This window comes from Bufo bufo, chromosome 1, assembly GCF_905171765.1.
Source record: "Bufo bufo chromosome 1, aBufBuf1.1, whole genome shotgun sequence".
In the NCBI taxonomy this organism is placed as follows: domain Eukaryota; kingdom Metazoa; phylum Chordata; class Amphibia; order Anura; family Bufonidae; genus Bufo; species Bufo bufo.
Window position 1 is genome coordinate 183,265,374 of NC_053389.1, and position 22,824 is coordinate 183,288,197.

Below are 22,824 nucleotides of genomic sequence, written 5' to 3' on the forward strand. Positions count from 1 at the left end.
AATGGTGCACACCACAAAAAAGAAGTACATGCGCTTCTTTTTTGCGGTGCGGAGGCAGACAGAAAACACCTGGAAGCACTGCGTAGTACTTCTGTTTGCTTCCGATCCGTGCCTCCATTCCGCACCGTATCACCTGGATTGCGGACTTTTTCAATTGAATAGGTCTGCATCCGTGATACGGAGCGCAGACTGCCGATGCCAGTATATTGTGGACTTTCTGTTTGCGGGCATGAGGCCTGAACCCGAAGCCAGAACCAGAACTGGAACCTATAGAGAAAAATTATAATGGAAAAGTTTGTGCCTCTTCTGTGTTTGGACCCACTCTTGGTTTTGGCTTACAAATAATGATGAAAAATACTGATCACATACTGATCATGTGAAAGTGGCTTTAGTCTTTATTCTGTTTCCATGGAAACACATCTTTGCATGGTAGCATTTTATTTTTCATTTTTTGATCTTTACAATTCAGGAGATAATTTAATTTTTTTTTTCCATTGATGTACCCATATGAGGGATTGTTTTTTTGGGGACAAGTTTTTAATAACACCATATTAGGGCACACATAATCATTTGTTGAATTTTATTAACTCTTTCTGTGAAGGAATACAAAAAACAGCAATAACCGCCATTGCCATTTTACATTATAAATTTTGCCAATTTTTTAAGACTTTTTAAAACTTTATTTCTTGATTTTCCACTTATTAGGCCTCATGCACATGTCCGTGAAACACGGACCGTGTGATACCGGCCTTCTTCTGAGTGCAGGAGCGCACAGCGACATTGGTTGCTATGACGCCGTGCGCTTCCTGCTACCGTCGCAGTACAGAAATACACTAGTATGATCTAGCAGGAATCCAGGCCGGTATCACATGGTCCGTGTTTCACGGACGTGTGCATGAGGCTTTAGTCCCACAAGGGGACTTTGACTTGCAAACCTTTGATTGCTTCCATAATACGCTGTACTACCTAAGTAGTAGAGTGTAATATGCTGTCAGTAGAATACTCACAGGCAGTCCATTAGGCACAGCCTAATAGGCATACACATATGGCAGACCTGGGGGTCTTCACTATTGACTGCTGCATCCAGGGCCGTCTTTAATATTGATTGGACCCTGGGCAAAAATTTACTTGGGCCCCCTGGATCCCGCCTTCCCACACCTTAGCAGGCAATCACGCCCTCCACCACAACACACACAAAAAATCCACACATCTGGTAGAGTACAGTGAATGACTGTAAATACTTCCAGTTCTGAAGACTCCAGTGGCTCAGGATCAGTGCTCTGGGCAGCTGGGCTCAGGCTGGAAGTGGGCACCGCTCTGCAGGAAGGAGACCAGGGCTTGGCTCACCCTAGTGTTACAGTGCACCCCAGCACCCCACAGTATGCAGTATAGCACCCTATAGTATACAGCAACCCACAGTATGCAGTATAGCACCCTATAGTATACAGCACCACACAGTATGCAGTATAGCACCCCACACTATACAGTACCCCACAATATATAGTAGAGCAGTATAGCAGTCCACAGTATACAACACCTCACAGTATACAGTAGAGCAGTATAGCACCTCACCGTATACAGCACCCCAAACTATACACGATACAGCACCCCACACTATACAGCCCCCCACACTATACAGTACAGCAGTATAGCACTCCACACTATACAGCACCCACAGTATACAGTATACAGCCCCCCACAGTATACAGTACAGCAGTATAGCACTCCACAATATACAGCACCCACAGTATACAGCCCCTCACACTATACAGCCCCCCACACTATACAGGCCCCCCCACATTATACAGGCCCCCCACAGTATACAGGCCCCCCCCCCACAGTATACAGCCCCCCCCCCCCACAGTATATAGGCCCCCCACAGTATTAGCCCCTGTCACCTTTTTCTGATGTAATCTTCACAAAAAAAGCTCCACAGTTAAGGCAAACTTCTCCTGCAACACTCCTGATAGGACCTTAATGACCTCATAGCCATGTGACCAGTAATAATGCTAGGTTACTGGTCACAGGGTGATGATGTCATCTAAGGTCCTAGATCACAGCTAAGGTCCTAGATCACAGCTGACAGCCTGACACCCGGGGCAGTGGCTAGCAGGACTCAAGAGGCAGCTGCCTTGGGCCCCCCAGGAGCAACTGGGCCCGGGGCATCTGCCCCTTTTGCCCCTTGGTAAAGACGGCCCTGGCTGTATCTAAGGGGATAAACAGCCAGGATTGGCACTTCTGCCGATTTGGGCCATTAGTGCAAGAGGTTAGCTGTCATACAAGAACTGATATCCTGCTGTTTGCCGCAAGAGAGATCCATGCAGTGCCTTAAACTAGGCAGTGGCCAAGAATAAAGCTCCTTAATGACCACCGTAAAAGGTGTATCGGCAGTCATTAAGGGCTTAAACATGACTGTGGTGGCCAATATAAGTATCTAGACCTGCTAATATATTTTATACTTCACTACGTATATACAGTAATTGTTGAATTCTAGTTTTTACATAACTCTAGAAACCTATATTTATCAGTGTATTAAATGCACCATGTTATGGTCCATTTTACTCCAAAATAGTGCCTGATGAAATATTTGTCTCACAACATTTTGTAAAAGTGTAGTTGAAAGTGGTAGTGGTTTTCTGCTTTACCACAATTTAAATGCCATGACTAGAAGCAAGATTCTACAACATCTGTTTTTAGTATCTACATGTGACACCGTCACTCCTACCTGTACTTATAGAGGAGAGTCCGTGATGTTGATGTGTAGTGGTGAATACTTGATAGTTGTCCCGATCCTCCAGTCCGGTAGAAGCAGTCAGGCTGTGTAGTTGGAAAACGTGCCCCAGCCGGCAGCACGTTTCCTATTCAAAAAAGCTTGTGCTCCAAATCAGAGCGCCGGTGACATCACGCTGGCTTACAGCCAGGGGCGTACATAGAAATCATTGGGTCCCATAGCAAGAATCTGAATTGGGCCCCCTAACCCCACCCACTACCTTGGCCCATCCCACCTCCTGCCCTGGCTCCTCCCCTGCCACATCCCCATTTGCCAATAAAGAAATGTATACATGACCTACTGAGGACTCCAGCATAACGCAAACCGGACGGATCCGTTATGCAGGCCCTAGACTTCTATTATGACAGAATGAATAATGGAATGCCTATAAAGCTGCCTATAAAGGCATTCAGTTATGCATTCCGTCATGGAATTGCATTATGGTCCATGGTAACGGAATCCATAATGCAATTCACTATTTACCACTAAACGAAGTGTGAACGAATTTTAAAATATGAAATTTGCTCATTTCTAATTATGAACAGACTGGGGACGACTAATGCTGGCGGTTTTATTTGTGTTTTTGAGGTGACAGGTTCCCTTTAACAGCAAGCAGAGTTCATGGGGGGGTGAGGGGGGGCGGGCACATTCCTGAGTCCTCTATGAGCCTACAGTACCGCCCACCCCCACAGGAACTCTGCTTGCTGCTGCCCTGAGAAAGTCCTATACATGAAGAACTGGAACGTTTTATACAGTCTCTATTAGCACTAGCGTAATTAGAAATGACTGGGCCCCACAGGAAATTTTTGAACGGGCCCCACAGGAAATTTTTGAATTGCCCCCCTCCCAGCTGTCCGGCACCTCTGACCAGCAGAGACACTTGACTTCCCTAATACAGTCCAATTATCGTCCAATAGACAAGTCATGGAAATATAGAAAGTATACTGTACTAACCAGAAGACCTTTATTCTTACCTTTACTGTCAAAATATCATACTACAGTATACATATATTTCCATGACTTGTCTTTTGGACGATAATTAGAATTTGGACTGTATTAGGGAAGAAGTCAAGTGTCTCTGCCGGTCAGAGGTGCCAAACAGCTGGGGGGGGGGGGGCCATTCAAAAATTTCCTGTGGGGCCCACTGCCCAGTTATTTCTAGTTACGCCAGTGCTAAGAGAGACTGTTATTAGTACAGACATTTTTTTCATTAATGATCCCGGTTGTAAAGATAGTGGCTGGGGCAGTCCTACTGTGTGGACGGGCTGGCAGTGGCACAGGTCCGGACTGGCTGTGAGATGACTGTTTTGGGTGGCACTGGCGTCTGTCGAGGCCGGCGGGTGGGCAGCACAACTCACTCTAAAGTTCTTCCATGCTGGGTGCGCGTCTGCTGCCTGCACTGGCTGGGCCAATCAGCAGCAGGATCTTAACACACTGCTAATGCTGATTGGCCCAGTATGTGAAGCAGTGCAGACGCACGAGCCGAGGGGATGGGTCCTAGGGAGCGCACAGTCAATGAGAAGTCAGACCGGGGGGGGGGGCGTGTATTATCGGCGGCGCTGGGAGCCAATTATAAGTGGGCAGACCGCCTCTGAGCCTGCAGTGAGCACAGTTGCAGGGGGCGGGGCCTTCCGAGCGCTCCGGTGCTGCGGGCCCCATAGCAGTGGCGTACCCTGCCTCTATTGGCGGTACGCCACTGCTTACAGCTACAGGAGCTGTTGTGGACCAAAAATCAGACGCATTTCTAAAGGATCGCCTTTCTTCCTCAGGGATAAAGTCCTCTTGCCTGTGCTTCTCCTTAGGAATCCTTTTGGGTCTGGGTTATTCAGATCAGGTTATTGCAAAGCAGTCTTTAAGTTAGGGAGACAGAACACTATTTCAGTTGTCAAATGCGAATAGCTCCACTTCGCTATTTATATGTTATGTTTTTTATAAGCTATTGATGAGCTTTCTTTTATAAATCTTTATGGCATATATGTAATGTTGTTGGTATTTTCAAGTTATGACAACCTAACCACTGTATCCTCTTGCTGTGGGGGTATTGTTCCACATCTCAACATCTCCTGCAAATTTTTATATTTACAATTATGTAGTTATGACTTCTATAAAGATGTAATGTTGGTACTTAAATGTGTGGTAGCGTTAATACATTTTTGGGTTTTTAGTCCAGTGGGGGAAAGGCTATTCAAATTGAAAATCCATCTTGTCTCATCTTGTGACAGGTATTTTCTTAAATCACCTCCTCTCCTTCCAGTTTTCACCTTCTCCATGCCACATACTGATGACTCTTCCACTTGCTATCGTGTACCTCCAGGTAATATCTGGATAGGGGATGACCCTCATATTTTCTCTCAATATTGTATATGTGTTCTCTCATATTATCTATACGAGTGTATTACTGTACAGCAGCGGGTGCACGGTGTCATAGCAACCAATGACGCCGTGCGCTCCTGCACTCAGCAGGAATCCAGGCTGGTATCTCACGGTCCGTGTTCCACGGACGTGTGCATGAGGCTTTAGTGTGTAATTTACGGTCTTCTATAAAAATGGTTAGATCCAGGAAGTTCATCTCTGTTCTACTATATGTTGGTGAATTCCAAGAAAAAAATCATTATTGTTTATTTCCTCCAGGAAGCTTTTCCATCTCATTCCCCCCCCCCCACCCCACCCTCTTCGCAATTCATGCGTTTATTTAGGAACTGCAAAAAAGGTTCCTTTAAACACACAATAAAACATATCGCATGCTACAGTAAAAGTGTGATATACAGAATAACCTGCCCATGTGAAAAAATAAATAAATAAAATATATATATATATACTGTGTGTATATATATGTATATATAAAAAGAAAAAATATGGCAGCACCAATTCAAAAACGGGTGCTATGTCCCAGGGTGTAACTTCTTACCCAGAAATATAGAAGGAAACGGACAGCACTTCCAATAGAAAACCGTGTCCGAGCCGAAACGTTGCCTCACTATGCCACTTGGGCGGAATAAATCACGGTTTTCTATTGGAAGTGCTGTCCGTTTCCTTCTATATTTCTGGGTAAGAAGTTACACCCTGGGACATAGCACCCGTGACTATTTTTGTGAATTAGTGCTGCCATATTTTTTCTTTTTGTATTTTTACTTGTTTGGCTTAGCACAATTTTTCTTTGCTACCCTTAGCGGTTCATAATACCTTTTTGACTATGGATACAGAATTTCCACGTGGCTCCACCTACTCACAGGAGGAAGCAGAACATATTATGCGGGGCATTGGGGGAGATGCCACCTTTTTAAATACCCCATCAGTGAAAGAATTAAAGAAAAAATTTGAGTTTTTATCCAAAAAGACGGCCTCATTGGGCCTACATATGACCACCTTGGGTGAATATTACAAGGCCCAAAGGATACCACGGGGCATGAGATCACATCTCAGACCAAATTTGTTTTTCAACAATTCTGTTTATTGCAAAAAACTTGAAGTTCTCTCCAACAGATATTCTCTGGACTTTATTCTCTTGAATGTGCAATACATACAAGAGGAACTATCTTCTACAGCGGTTGAGATGGGGGAAATTGAACGGGCGTTGCAGACCTCTATGTCCCCAGATGAACTTACTCTTTTCACAGACAACATAGCACTATATGTGTCGAAATTTAAGGCTGAGCTTGAAGAAGGTAAACGTTCCATATGGACCAGGGATCTGGATGACTATAAAAGAGGCTCAATTTATTCATGGCAGTTTGAAAATGGCACCTCAAATCTGACAGATAGGAAGAAAAAAAGGAATGTACAGACACCAGGAATGGAATAGTCTTCTTTTTTAGGGAGCAGACCCAACAACCAGCACAAAAAAAGAGGCCGCACCAGACGGGTGGCCGCAGACATCGAAGAACCTACAAAAAATTTGCGCCCAGGCCGGCAAACCCCAGATGCCAAAGGGGAAATTACTGTTATCAATCTGTCATCCAAGATTCTTACCCCTGCACAAGTAAGTGTCTTGAATAAGGGATTGACATTTTGTCCATCAACTTCACTTAATTGGTTTGATTTAGATATAGATTTGTCAGCTTTTTTTCGCAGCATTAAACTCAAAGCTTGGTTTTACAATAAGACACGGTCTAGTACAGCCCAATTGAGTGAGCTCACATTGGGCGGTCTCAGTCTGTCTCTTAAGAGTAATTTCTCTCCTGTAATTAATGAACCTGCCATTGATGCCTACATGACTGCGGTCAGATCTGAATTATCACACTATAAAACACTATGTGGTGGGAGTGAATTTAAAAATCCTAATCTGACACGGCTGGAGATTGAGGTCATTGAACAATTGAGAAATGATCCCATCCTTACTGTGAAACCTGCGGATAAGGGGGGTGCAGTTGTCGTCTTGGATACCTCCAAATATATTGCAGAGATCAGACGACAACTTGATGATACGGACGTATATTTAGCACTCCAGATTGATCCTAATCGCTAGATTGATAAATAAATGTTTAACTCACGCAGTCCTGGCTGGCATCATTGACCGTGATCTTGTTGAATTTTGCACAGTGAACCATCCGGTCACACCAATGTTATACGTGCTTCCAAAAGTGCATAAATCTTTGATTGACCCTCCGGGTCGCCCCATTGTATCGGGCTCTGAGTCTATTTTCAGTAATATCTCCATCTTTCTGGATAAAATCCTGCGTAATTTTGCGTGTGGTGCGGAATCATATATTCAGGATACTACTGATTTTCTGTGTAAGTTGGACAACATTGACCTCACTGACATACATTCAATACATCTAGCTTCCTTTGACGTGGCGTCATTATATACTTCGATCGACCATGACCTTGGTATCATGGCGGTTAGACGTATGTTAGACATGTCGTCCCTTACTGCACAAGCGTGTGATTTTATTATAGATCTCCTCAATATTATTCTGAGGCAGAACTATTTTCTTTTTCAGGATGTATTCTACAAATAAGGGGTGTGGCTATGGGGTCTAACGTAGCACCTACATACGCCAATATATTCATGAGATGTTTTGAGGAAGATGTCGTCCATGTATCCCACCACCGCAGCAGGATACTGAGGTAGTGGAGATACAACGACGACATCTTCCTTATCTGGACTGGGGACTGCTCCGAACTATTGGATTTTCAGTGCTACTTGAATAGTGTTAACAAGGAGTTGCAATTCACCCTTGTACACTCGGAAACTGAGATCCAATTTTTGGATACCACGGTCAGGTATCATGAGGGACAATTGCATACGTATTTATTTACTAAACCGACAGATAAAAAAAACCTCCTGCATTTTGACAGTGGACACCCACGTAACATAGTCAAACATCTCCCATTCTCCCAATTTCTGAGAGCCAAAAGGATCGTTTCCAACCCTGATGTTCTTGATGACATGAAGTTATGGTTGTTGACAATTTTAAACAAAGGGGGTATCCTCCTAGATTATTACAGTCTCAAATTGACAAGGTACATGCTATTGACAGACACGATACATTGATGAGAAAGGATGTAAAAGGATCCCATCATAGGATTCCATTTATCTCACGATATACTGAGCATAGCAATGAAGTCAACCGGATCATCAGGAAACATTGGGGTATTTTGGGAGGTTGCTTGAATCAAATTCCGGAATTCAGGTGCCCTCCTTTGTTCTCCTATCGGAGATCTAGGAATTCGCGTGACCAGCTGGTGAGAGCTGATATTGGTCCTGGTCCTAGATCAGTACAGGGCACTTTGACCCAGCGGAGTCTGGGATGCTTCCCATGTCTCAGCTGTGTCAATTGTAAACATATTTGCAAGGGCAAAGCTTTTGGACATCCAATCACTGATGTGAGGTATTCTATTCCTTTTTACCTCACATGTAATTCTAACTTTGTGATATATGTCTTAAGCTGCCCGTGCAAATTATTGTATGTGGGTGAGACATCAACAGATCTGAAAACCCGTTTAAACAACTATCGATCCACTATTAGGAAGAAACGCCAGGATTTGCCCATTCCCAAACATTTTTTTTAATTAAATCACTCAGAGAAACAATTAAAATGTTGGATTATTGACCATATTCCTTTACCCAGACGTGGAGGGAATAGAATTTTGCTTTTAAAAAAGAAGGAATTGTTTTGGATACATGCATTGAATACTTTGAGACCCGATGGTTTGAATATTGATTACAATCCAGGGGTATTATCTTAAGGGATTGGTTTGCCTCATAATGTAAAAACATAACTTAAACATAAGTGATCATATAAGTTTTTGATGATTCTATTCTCTTTCTCTTACACTGCGTGCAGAATTATTAGGCAAATGAGTATTTTGACCACATCATCCTCTTTATGCATGTTGTCTTACTCCAAGCTGTATAGGCTCGAAAGCCTACTACCAATTAAGCATATTAGGTGATGTGCATCTCTGTAATGAGAAGGGGTGTGGTCTAATGACATCAACACCCTATATTAGGTGTGCATAATTATTAGGCAACTTCCTTTCCTTTGGCAAAATGGGTCAAAAGAAGGACTTGACAGGCTCAGAAAAGTCAAAAATAGTGAGATATCTTGCAGAGGGATGCAGCACTCTTAAAATTGCAAAGCTTCTGAAGCGTGATCATCGAACAATCAAGCGTTTCATTCAAAATAGTCAACAGGGTCGCAAGAAGCGTGTGGAAAAACCAAGGCGCAAAATAACTGCCCATGAACTGAGAAAAGTCAAGCGTGCAGCTGCCAAGATGCCACTTGCCACCAGTTTGGCCATATTTCAGAGCTGCAACATCACTGGAGTGCCCAAAAGCACAAGGTGTGCAATACTCAGAGACATGGCCAAGGTAAGAAAGGCTGAAAGACGACCACCACTGAACAAGACACACAAGCTGAAACGTCAAGACTGGGCCAAGAAATATCTCAAGACTGATTTTTCTAAGGTTTTATGGACTGATGAAATGAGAGTAAGTCTTAATGGGCCAGATGGATGGGCCCGTGGCTGGATTGGTAAAGGGCAGAGAGCTCCAGTCCGACTCAGACGCCAGCAAGGTGGAGGTGGAGTACTGGTTTGGGCTGGTATCATCAAAGATGAGCTGGTGGGGCCTTTTCGGGTTGAGGATGGAGTCAAGCTCAACTCCCAGTCCTACTGCCAGTTTCTGGAAGACACCTTCTTCAAGCAGTGGTACAGGAAGAAGTCTGCATCCTTCAAGAAAAACATGATTTTCATGCAGGACAATGCTCCATCACACGCGTCCAAGTACTCCACAGCGTGGCTGGCAAGAAAGGGTATAAAAGAAGAAAATCTAATGACATGGCCTCCTTGTTCACCTGATCTGAACCCCATTGAGAACCTATGGTCCATCATCAAATGTGAGATTTACAAGGAGGGAAAACAGTACACCTCTCTGAACAGTGTCTGGGAGGCTGTGGTTGCTGCTGCACGCAATGTTGATGGTGAACAGATCAAAACACTGACAGAATCCATGGATGGCAGGCTTTTGAGTGTCCTTGCAAAGAAAGGTGGCTATATTGGTCACTGATTTGTTTTTGTTTTGTTTTTGAATGTCAGAAATGTATATTTGTGAATGTTGAGATGTTATATTGGTTTCACTGGTAAAAATAAATAATTGAAATGGGTATAAATTTGTTTTTTGTTAAGTTGCCTAATAATTATGCACAGTAATAGTCACCTGCACACACAGATATCCCCCTAAAATAGCTAAGACTAAAAACAAACTAAAAACTATTTCCAAAAATATTCAGCTTTGATATTAATGAGTTTTTTGGGTTCATTGAGAACATGGTTGTTGTTCAATAATAAAATTAATCCTCAAAAATACAACTTGCCTAATAATTCTGCACTCCCTGTATAGTATTTCCGATGAAAGATGTGGAGTAATATGGAGAAGACATTAGCATACTTTATGGATGAACATCGTTATCCCATGCTTGTCTAGTACAATTGTGTTATTGTTATCAGTGCCATTGTCCAGGTTGAGCCTTGATGTATATTTTTTATATTGTATCCCATAGTTGTCAGGAGAACCCTGTTCTTGGCTGGGATAGGAGGCGTGTATGGGGCGGTGCCTAGATGCGCGATTGGCACGGCAGTGCCGTTCGGGCTCATATTGCATGCCCAATTATTAGGATGATGTACACCCTTGAAAAGGAGTGTCCACCTCCTATATTTGCTTCCTGCTAGCTGATATTATAATAGTATTACAACTTGGGACAACTTCGCCAATATCCAATATGGCGCTTCCCGACTCGGCTTGATGTGGGCATGCGCGCTGAAACATTGGTAGCAGCTTCCGGTCTGGCCGCGTTCGAATGGGGAGGAGATGCGTGATAGGTCCACCCCAGATACGGCATGAGATCACACAGTCGAGACGCAACCTGGCGCTTGCGCATTGCTAGTTGTTACACACCGAGTTTGGGCATTGACCGCATGTGGATTTACGATGTTCTGTGTGGTATGTTATTGATCTTATCCTTTGCTCCACCTGTTCATATTTTAATCTAATTATCATGATACACGGCAGCTGATATGTATTGGTGTCATTTATGGATTCTATTCATTGTTTGCACTTTATTATTATAAATTTTTGTAATCCACATGCAATCATGCTTTTTATAATCATTGTAATACACTGCATCATGTTATTTCACATTGTATTCACTATTTCTATTATATTTATATTGTAATGATAATGTTGATTGATTGCTCCACCCCTTAATCATGGTTGTCTATTTATACTCTGTATTGCACTTATGGTTTATGCTTGAGAAAGGCTCTGTGTCTGAGCCAAAACGTTGCCTCACTGTGCCACTTGGGCTGAATAAATCACGGTTTTCTATTGGAAGTGCTGTCCGTTTCCTTCTATATATATATATATATATATATATATATATATATATATATATATATACATATGCAGAACAAAAAGACCACTACAGGAACATATAAGGGAACACATATACAATATTGGGAGAAAATATGAGCTTCATCCCCCATCCAGACATTACCTGGAGGTACATGATAACAAGTGGAAGAGTCATCAGTATGTGGCATGGAGAAGGTAAAAACTGGATATTGGCCCCTCTGTATAATATGTAATGGCCCCCATTCTGCCCCCACCTCCATAGTTCCCCCAGTTTGGCCCCTAGTACTTACATAAAAAATAAATATATACTCACCTGTCTTTATCGCCTCTTGCAGCCTTTGCTCGGGGCGGTCAGGAGCACATCACCGTGCCCTCTTGCGCCGCGTCATCACGCCATCTCGCGAGACACGGCGCAGGAGGTCACGGTGATGTAATCACGATTTCCTGCGCTATTCTACTGCTTCATAGGCTTCAGGCCTGGCCTGAAGCTTATGAGGCAGAACGGAGGGGATGGGAGCCATAGGCTTCCATCACCCTCAATATACTGCCTGCTGCCTGGCGCCCCCTACAATTTGGCGACCGGCGCAGCGGCCCCCCTCGCCCCCTTCCCCCCACGCTACGCCACTGTATATATACACATGTCAGCAGCAGCATACAGGCAAAGCGCTGTGTGCTAATGAACAGAACAGCCGTCGGTACAATGAGCTGAGCTGTACACTGCGCAACATGGGATTGCTGAGGAGCTGCTTAGAAAGCCACTGAAATACCAGTATGAACAAATATTGCCTACAGCCTCTTCATCTAGCTAGTTCCAGGGCAATAAGCTTATGATCTGGTGCAGAAGCCCCAGATCTAAAGGGCTTAAAGGGGTATAGCACATGGATCCAGAGATCCCCCCATTCATTGCTCTGCTAGATTTAGGGGAGTATCTTTTCCCAGGGGGTGTGTCTTTCTTCTTGAGCTCTCATCCTATCACAGCTGAGGAAGCAGTTAAAGGACAAACTGAGCATGTGCGGCCATTTCATTGAGCCGGACAGAGAAATAAGAAAAAGCAATCAGCAGGGGGTAATATGGAGATACATATTTTTTTTTAATAGCTCTGTAGATGTCTTAAATATTTAATTACATGCATTTACAAAAGTATTCAGATTCAGATCCAGGTGCTGGTTTGAAAACTGTAGAATATTTTTTTGTGGGACAACCCCTTTAATGATACCCCTGATCACAACTTAGTTGAGATTTGAGTTGTCTAAAATGATGCCTCATTGGATAAATGTGAGCCTATGTGTTTACACAGTTTGGTTGTGCTAGCAATATTAACCTGTGGTTTCTATGTCTTTATCTTTAGGTTGTTATTTAACATCATCTGCATTCTCATCAATGTCCACACCTGGACTATATGGGGCATTATGGATTTTTAGCAGTGGACTTTTTTCTTGAGCATCTGTTATATTGTGAAACAGTATTAATCTGCAAACCATATACATGTAGTCCAGCCATGCAAGCCATACACTCAAACCATGCATCCATCCTGTTGCTATTGCACTGGTAAAAGAGAAGACTCTCAAGACTTGTCTTTAGCACAGCAAAACAAATGAGCAACCTGAATATGATGCACAAAAAGAGGCAAAAATAATCTCAAACTTTCAAACGGTTAAAGACGGAAACAAAACCATACATCTTGGTCTCAGTACTTTCTTCTTTATTTTTGGGAATTTTTTGTGGCAATGTGAGACATAGTAATTGGAATATATGTGCCAAACCTGAGACCAACCAAAAAGATGAACTAAACCTTGACTCTTCTTTATGTATTGAGCAAAAGTTGATACATGGCTGTTGACTACCATTCTCCAATTACTGTATATAGTGCTAGCGTTCTTCAGGTTTGTTCTAGTACTCATTCACATTTGTCCATGTGAGCCATGAAAGCTTCTAAAGTTTTGCCGAATCAAAAATGAAGAACACCTTCTTATGGAGATTGTTATGAAAATCCATATTCTTCATAACAGTAAAAAATATTCTGTATACAGTTCAGTATTTTCAGACTGAAATTTCTAGGTGGATGAGCAGGAAGTGGAATAAACGTATTCGGAATGGGCTATCTAAATCAAAAGTTAACAATTGGTCCATGTTACCACCCTAATGGAGACACTGCTTCAGCAAAGCGTGGCAGGTAGCTTTAGCGGTGTGTGCAGCTTCTAAATTATAGTCATGGTCGCACTGTCTTTCGGTATAAAAAATCTCATGAGCAAAGCTGTTGAAAGAAGCGAAAACACTATTTATTTGGCAAGGACTAACAAAATCCAGACTGGAACCCAACTCTGACTCTAGAATCTATGAGGTGTAAATTCTAGAAGAGGTATATAAGGAAAATTAACAATTTTAAGGTTTATGGTATATTATTTGATATGGATTTTCTCGTTTGGTATATATACTGTATACCAATTGTAGAATCTGTGGTGTTTTGGGGGCAGATGATTCAGAGAAAACATGGTTTTTCTATGGTTACCATTCACATATTTGATTTCTCCAAAGTTTTATCCTGGCCTAGGCTTTAATTAGGTTTTCCAGGCTCCCGATACTGACGACCTATGGTTAGGATAGCTAATCAATATCTGATGGGTGAGGGTACAACACTCCCACTGATCTAGTGCTGTAACTAACAATTTCAATGAAGCAGGACGCACAGCTCCATTTAAAATATAGAGGCCCTGCTGGGTTGCTGCAGCCCAGGTCCTACTAAAGTGAATGGGAGCTTAGCTGCAGTTACCTGGCACGATACACTTTGAATTGAGCTGTGCTTCCTGTTCCATTCACAGTGCTATTTCCTGTGTCACAGGCTGCAGGGTACAGCTGATCCGTGGGGCTGCAGGATGTCGGACCCTCACCGATCGGATATTAATGACTAGTGTTGAGCGAACCCGAACTGCAAAGTTCGGGTCCGTACCGAACTTTGCGAGTTCGGGTACCCGGACCCGAACTCGAACTTTGCAGCAAAAGTTTGGGTTCGAGTTCGGTGTTCGGGCATTTAATAAAGCTTGTTGAAAGGCTGCAGGGCAGCCAATCAACAAGCTTTTAAGCTGTGGGCACTTAGAAGCCATCACAGCCATGCCTAGTAATGGCATTGCTGTGATTGGCCAGTGCATCATGTGACCTAACCTCTATACAACTGGATCACGTGTAGCACTGCCCATCAGCTCTGAGTAGTGCAGGGACATGAAGCAGGCAGCTGAAGTCAGGGACAGTGTTTTTTTTGTGGGTGCAATACACCAGCTTTGCACCCCTGACACAGAAATATAATAATTAATCTGGCTGTTAATTCTGTGGGTGACCTATAGCTATTTTTTATGGGTGCAATGCACCATCTTTGCACTCCTGAAACAGAAATATAATAATGAATCTGTCTGTTAGTTCGGTGGGTGACATATACCCATTTTTGGTGTGAGGTACACCTTGCACTGCATCCGTGATAGGGAAATTAATATAGTTAAAGGGGTTCTCCGGGCTTAACCTTTTTTTGGCTTTAAAAATCTAACCTGTGGAGGAAAGATTATTGCTAACATACTTACCTTCCACAGTGCAGCCGTTCTTGAGATCTGCCTCCCGGTCACGTGGTCCCTCCAGATGGCTTTTCTGTTCTTCCAGGCAAAGTCCGTCTCCTTGTCTTCCGCCCTTCTCTTCCTGTCTTGAGCAGGCGACGGAACGTCTCTAATGACGTCACCGCCTCCTGCAAGTTGAAGCGCCAGCCTCCGTCTTCTTCACCAACGCAGGCGCAGTACGCACAATTACAGTGCTCATGCGCCGGTATCTCTGCTCCGGCTCCTTACAAACATGCACTGCGCATTCGCCGGGACCGCCAGCCATCTTCTGAGTGTACAGGCTTCTATGTGAAGCTGTACTGACTCATGTACAGCGCTGTACATGAGTGACAGCATAGCGATCAGCCACAGAGGCTGATCGCTATGCTGTGGAGGTCATTGGGGGAGCTGTGGATGGCACATGGGGGGCACTTAGGATGGCACATGGGTGCCCTTGTGGGCAATGTGGATGGCACATGGGTGCCCTTGTGGGCACTGTGGATGGCACTTTGGGGGCACTGTGGATTTCATTAGGGGCACTATGGATGGCACAAGGGCACTTTGTGGGCACTGTGTATGGCACATGGGGCACTGTGGATGTCATTAGGGGCACCATTGATGGCACATGGGCACTGTGGATGGCACTTTGGGGGCACAGTGGATGTCATTAGGGGAACTGTGGATGGCACATGGGGGCACTGTGGATGCCACTGTTGTAGAGGAATGTAGATGGCACTGTTGTGGGGAACTGTAGATAACATCTAGAGTGACCCCATAGCAGTGATATTCACAGTGCTCCCATAACAGTGACACTGTTATGGGGGTGCTCTAGATGTCACTGTTATGGGGGCACTGTGGATGTCACTGTTATGGGTGCACTGTGGATGTCACTGTTATGGGTGCACTGTGGATGTCACTGTTATGGGGGCACTGTGGATGTCACTGTTATGGGGCCCTGTGGATGTCACTGTTATGGGTGATCTGTGGATGTCACTGTTATGGGGACACTGTGGATGACACTGTTGTGGGGAACTGTAGATAAATCCTAGAGTGACCCCATAACAATGATTTCCACAGTGCTCCCATAACAGTGACACTGTTATGGGGGTGCTCTAGATGTCACTGTTATGGGGCCATGTGGATGTCACTGTTATGGGGGATCTGTGGATGTCACTGTTATGGGGACACTGTGGATAACACTGTTATGGGGAACTGTAGATAACATCTAGAGTGTCCCCATAACAGTGACACTGTTACGGGGTGCTCTAGATGTCACTGTTATGGGTGCACTGTGGATGTCACTGTTATGGGGGAACTGTGGATGTCACTGTTATGGGGGAATCTGTGAATGTCACTGTTATGGGGGAATCTGTGAATGTCACTGTTATGGGGGAATCTGTGAATGTCACTGTTATGGGGGAATCTGTGGATGTCACTGTTATGGGGGCACTGTGGATGTCACTGTTATGAGGGCACTGTGGATGTCACTGTTTTGGGGGATCTGTGGGTGTCACTGTTATGGGGGCCTGTGGATGTCACTGTTATAGGGGATCTGTGGATGTCACTGTTATGGGGATCTTTGGATGTCACTGTTATGGGGTCACTGTGGATGACACTGTTGTGGGGAACTGTAGATAACATCTAGAGTGTCCCCATAACAGTGACACTGTTACGGGGTGCTCTAGATGTCACTGTTATGGGTGCACTGTGGATGTCACTGTTATGGGGTCACTGTGGATGACACTGTTGTGGGGAACTGTAGATAACATCTAGAGTGTCCCCATAACAGTGACACTGTTACGGGGTGCTCTAGATGTCACTGTTATGGGTGCACTGTGGATGTCACTGTTATGGGGGAACTGTGGACGTCACTGTTATGGGGGAATCTGTGAATGTCACTGTTATGGGGGCCTGTGGATGTCACTGTTATGGGGGCCTGTGGATTTCACTGTTATGGGGACACTGTGGATGTAACTGTTATGGGGGCACTGTGGATGATACTGTTATGGCAGCTCAGTATGAGTGATAGGAATCATGCAAACTACTGTGATCGACCCAGGAATCCATGTCTCAGTCCATGTGTCAGCCACAATTTCCAGGCCAACCTCAGCTCCCCTGACCAGATAAGAGACTGGCTGTATCATACATTACTGTCATATGGTCAGTTCGGTCAGGAGAGTGCGGCCTGGGAGATGTGGCTACACGCGGACCGTGTTTCCCACGCTGATCATGGTCTTATCTCACGTGTATCACACATGTTGGCCCAAGAAAAACCCTTCAGCAGTCAGGACCAAAAAAGATAAAATTAGGCCTCATGCACAGGACCGTATCTGTTCTGCTTTCTCCAAGTAGCAGATCTGCTAAATAAGGATACTGCCTATGTGAGATGTGCATTTTTTTCCAGAGCCATTGAGTTCTATGGGTTTTAGATCTGCATTATGAGGACCAGAATAAGACATGTTCTATCTTTTGCTGTACTGATATATGGATGTGGAAAGCACACTGATGAAGTCCATGTGTTTTCCACATCCGTATATCATTTCTGAAAAAAAAAAAGAACATGTCCTTTTCTGGTCCTCATAATGCAGACCTGAAATCCATAGAAATCAATGGGACTGCAAAAAAAATGCGGGTCGCACACGGACAGTATCCTTATTTAGCGGATAAATGGATACGGTCGTGTGCATAAGGGTTTAGATAGACAGCTCAGCAGGCTGTATCATACAAAATGGGATTAGATACACAGCTCAGCAGGCTGTATTATAGAAGATGGGATTAGATACACAGCTCATTAGGCTGTATCGTACAAAATTGAATTAGATACACAGCTCAGCAGGCTGTATTATAGAAGATGGGATTAGATACACAGCTCATTAGGCTGTATCGTACAAAATGGAATAAGATACACAGCTCAGCAGGCTGTATAATACAAAATGGGATTAGATACACAGCTCAGCAGGCTGTATAATACAAAATGGGATTAGATACACAGCTCAGCAGGCTGTATCATAGAAGATGGGATTAGATACACACTTCAGCAGGAAGTATCGCACACATACATGTTAGGATTAGATACAGATGTGCATGGATGTGGGGACGTGGCCAGCCTATGACTCATCACTGTGCAGTGCAGCCAGGATTGTGTATCAATAAAGTTATGTATTCAACAAAACAAGGAGAGAAAGTAAACAGATCTGCCAGGATAAGGGTACTTTCACACTAGCGTTATTCTTTTCTGGCATTGAGTTCCATCCTAGGGGCTCAATACCAGAAAATAACTGATCAGTCTTTTCCTAATGCATTCTGAATGAAGAGCAATCCGTTCAGGATGTCTTCAGTTCAGTCTTTTTGCCTTTTCAGGACGGAGATAATACCGCAGCATCGTGTTGCGATGTTTCGAGTACTCCACCAACATGGCCAGTGCCATTATTACTATCCCACTTATATGTCTCCTTGAAAAAACGCGCTGCTGGTGGCATTCCCAGCTGACAGCGGGGGCTCAGTGGAAGCACAAGATGAAGGCAGAGGAGGAGGAAGAAGTCGCCAACGCAGCTGAGGCACCGCCAGCACCTCAGAAGGGAGGCTTAGCATGGCCGAAACATGGAAAAGCTTTGTCAGCACGCCACAACCAGCACCACTAGCCGATACGGAACGTCTTAGCAGGAGGCAGCATTTCAGCAACATGGTGGAACAGTACATGTGCACACGCCTACACGTACTGACTGATAGGTCTGCCCCATTCAACTTCTGGGTCTCCAAATTAGGCACATGGCCTGAACTTGCCCTTTACGCCTTGGAGGTGCTGGCTTGCCTTGCGGCCAGTGTATTGTCCGAACGTGTGTTTAGCACGGCAGGGGGGGTGATCACAGAAGAGCACAACCGCCTGTCTACAGCCAACGTGGACAAGCTCACGTTTATTAAAATGAACCAGGAATGGATCCCACAGGACTTGTCCGTACCTTGTGCTGAATAGACAAGTATACCGGCCGCACCCAGCCATTGTTATACTCCAGCACACTTTCTCTTTGCGTTCTCTTTTCCATTTCCTAATGTTTTGGGGCCTTCCCAAATTTATAAAAAATAAATAAATAAAGGTAAAAAAAAAACAGACTTGGCTATCTCCTTCTCCTCCACTGCCGTTTCCACCTACACCGCCTCCTCAACCTCCTACTCTACTTTGACCTCTGCTTCATAGTTCAAGATTATTTTTTTTTTTAAAAATTCTATTCTATGTTATTTTTAGTCATTTCCCTATCCCACAGGGCAATTGTCCTGCTCTTACCCCGATTTACTTTCTTTTGCAGCCCTCTAACCCTTACTTTGACTATTTTACAGCCATTTTAGTGCACCAAAGTTCGGGTCCCCATTGACTTCAATGGGGTTCGGGTTCGAGTTCCGGTCAAGTTCGGGTCCCGAACCCAAACTTTGACCCGAAGTTCGGCCGAACCCGGCAAACCCGAACATCCATGGATCCACTCATCCCCATTAATGAATGACCTATCTTGAGAATAGGTCACCAGTACCAGGAGCCTAGAAAACCCCTTTAGTTCCTATTTTAATGTCTATTTTTCAGGTGTATGCTAAAAAAAAAAAAATAGACTAGTTCTGGAAACTCCAGAGAATCAGTTTCCAGAATATAAGGGCTCCTGCACACGACCATATGTATTTTGCGGTCCACAAAAGAATCCGCAAAAAAACACGGGTAATTCTGTGTTTTGCGGAACGGAACAGCTGGCCTCTGATAGAACAGTCCTATCCTTGTCCGTAATGTGGTCAATAATAGGACATGTTCTATTATTTTTGCAAATTGGACATATGGAATGCACGCGGAGTAACTTCTGTTTTTTTTTTCGGACCCATTGAAATGAATGGTTCCGTATACGGTCCACAAAAAAAACGGAATGGACACAGAAAGAAAATACAATCGTGTGCATGAGCCCTAATTGTCATGTTAGGGTGGGTTCGCACTAGCGTTACGCCATTCCATTAAAGGTTCCGTTTATAATGGAATATAACGGAATGGCCAGACGGAATGCAAAATGGAAGCCTTTAAGAGGCATTCCGTTTTGCTCCGTCCTAATAAAAGTCTATGGGCAAGCATAACGGAGCCGTCTGGTTTCTGTTATGCAGGACAGAAAAAAAAAGTCCTGCTGACAGAAAACCAGAATGATCCGTTATGCTGCCGATAGACTTGTATTAGGACGGAGCAAAACGGAATGCCTCTTAAAGGCTTCTGTTTTGCATTCCGTCTGGCCATTTCATTATATTCCGTTATAAACGGAACCTACAGTATAACAGGATAGGTCATCAATATCAGATTGGTGGGGGTCCGACACCCAGCACCCCCACCCCCACCGATCAGCTGTTGGAAGAGAAGTCTGCGCTCATGCCAGCGCAGCCTTCCCTTGTTCACGTGCTCGCTGTCGACATCGCAGTGATAAGCAGGTGTAATTACAATTCACCTCTATGGGACAGCTCTGTAGTATACACTTGAATAGGAAGGAACCATCACGTTGAACTAAATGGGGGGGCTTCTTGTAATTATCTGTACACCTGCTCACCGCTGCAATGTCGATGGCGAGGAGGTAAATAACAAAGGGAAGGCGCGCCTTTTCTTCAAACAGCTGATTGGCATAAAACTGGGTGTTTCCATTTTAAAGGATACGCACACTTTTGAAACCAATTGTGTTATTGCTCTGTACTTAATATAAAAATGAAGCAGCATTGCAAATTGCCTTGATGAAATCCTGCTGTTTTGTGTATACAGGTCCTATTCAGACCTAGGGGGAGATTTATCAAACTGGTGTAAAGTAGAACTGGCTTAGTTGCCCATATCAGATTCCACAGCTTTGGAAATGAAAGGTGGAATCTGATTGGTTGCTATGGGCAACTAAGCCAGTTCTACTTCACACCAGTTTGATAAATCCCCCCCTAGTGTCTTGATGGTTACAGACATCTGATATCCACATGTATCTATGGCCACACATCATTTTTTTTGGTTGGCGAGAAGCTGCGTATTTTATATGTAAATGTATTTATATGTGAATGTATTTTGTGCTTTCAACAGAACTAATAACATTTTTCTCCTTATGTCACTTTTATATGTCGTCTAAGGGTTAATGCACACGACCGTGTGCCGGCTGGGCCCGTATTGTGGCCCGCAAAATATGGGCCCGGCCGTTATGGCACCACATCACGTATGCGGACCCATTCACTTGGATGGGTCCGCAATCCGGAAGCTCGGTGTGGAACGGAGGCACGGAAGCACTACGGAGTGCATGCACTACATTTTTGTGGTGTGGATCGCGCACCCCATTCAAGTGATTGGTTCCGCGATCCGCATGCAGCGGGCCCACGGTCGGTGTGCATAAGCTCTAACTAAGAGGGCATGTTATGGGCGGAGATGCGTTTAAAATATACATTTATCACAAAACTTGCTCCAAAATTTTAACAAAAAACATGAAAAATGCCTAGATTGTGGGATGTAGTTCTGCATATGAATTGTATGCACAGTATAAAAGGATAGTTTGCAAATTTTTTTAAATGTTTATTTTATGTATATTAACCCCTTCCCGCCCTGCAACTTACCATTATATTGCAGCAACAAGGTATTAACACGAACCACTGTAATGGTATGTCCCAGTGATGGTGCACATACTGCAGCACAGCGGTATATAACTGACACTCTAACAGTCGGGAGTGGGAATAACTCCATCTCTTTAAGCCCTTAAACTGCAACTGCAGCATGTAAGTGGTTTTAATAAGAGAGGGGACTGCCTCTGTGAACCAATAGGTGTCCTTATGATGCCAATGGATTGCCATGGTGGTGAGCTACCTATCAAAGTCCAGAGGCAGGGCTTAATAGGCTGCCTGTTAGTGTAGCACTGTGCATAGTGCAGTACTTTGTTAGGGGAAAATGCATACTTCAGCAGTCAACAAAATAATAAAAAGATGAGATCTCCCCTGCCTAGCCCTCTCACTCAAGCTGGGGGAGGGGAGGGGGGTTCAGGGCTGGATGCAATAAGGAGCAGAACGTTATCCTGGTACCTCATTGCACCACACTGCTAATTTGCATATCCAAAATCAATGATTTTTTTAGGCCCTGATTGGGATGTGGGAAAAAGTGCTGGATTCAGGAGATCAGAGCACATCTGATTCTTGATTTGGATTACTATGGAGGTATGTGGTGACAGATTCCCTTTAAGGCCTTAATGAAACTGCCTCCTTAACCCCTTAAGGACACAGCCTTATTTCACCTTAAGGACCAGGCCATTTTTTGCAAATCTGACCAGTGTCACTTTAAGTGGTGATAACTTTAAAACACTTTGACTTATCCAGGCCATTCTGAGATAGTTTTTTCATCACATATTGTACTTCATGACACATGACAAATTTACCAAAAATGTGTACAAAATTGCAAATTTCCAAGTTTCAATTTCTCTACTTCTATAATACATAGTAATACCTACAAAAATAGTTATTACTTTACATTCCCCATATGTCTACTTCATGTTTGGATCAATTTGGGAATGATATTTTATTTTTGGGGGATGTTACAAGGCTTAGAAGTTTAGAAGCAAATCTTGAAATTTTCAAAAACCCACTTTTTAGGGACCAGTTCA

At 43.9% G+C, this 22,824-nt stretch overlaps 1 protein-coding gene across 6 annotated transcripts in view; it reads left to right on the plus strand.

Moving 5' to 3' along the window:
• The window catches only part of FLT3LG (fms related receptor tyrosine kinase 3 ligand), a 222,231-nt gene that overhangs the window by 192,837 nt on the left and 6,570 nt on the right, over nucleotides 1–22,824 (plus strand). For 2 of the 6 annotated variants that reach the window (XM_040433060.1, XM_040433087.1), the window contains one exon: nucleotides 12,973–13,983. The exons of 1 other annotated variant lie outside the window; for it this stretch is intronic. Coding sequence is in view for 3 of the 5 variants with exons in the window: in XM_040433087.1 (XP_040289021.1) it covers nucleotides 12,973–12,984 (12 nt within the window). In the remaining 2 variants the exon portion in view is untranslated. Of the gene's footprint in view, nucleotides 1–4,992; nucleotides 5,085–5,940; nucleotides 6,574–12,972; nucleotides 13,984–22,824 lie in introns of those variants that run through there. 3 more of the 6 variants (XM_040433067.1, XM_040433094.1, XM_040433079.1) reach the window with 3 other exon arrangements.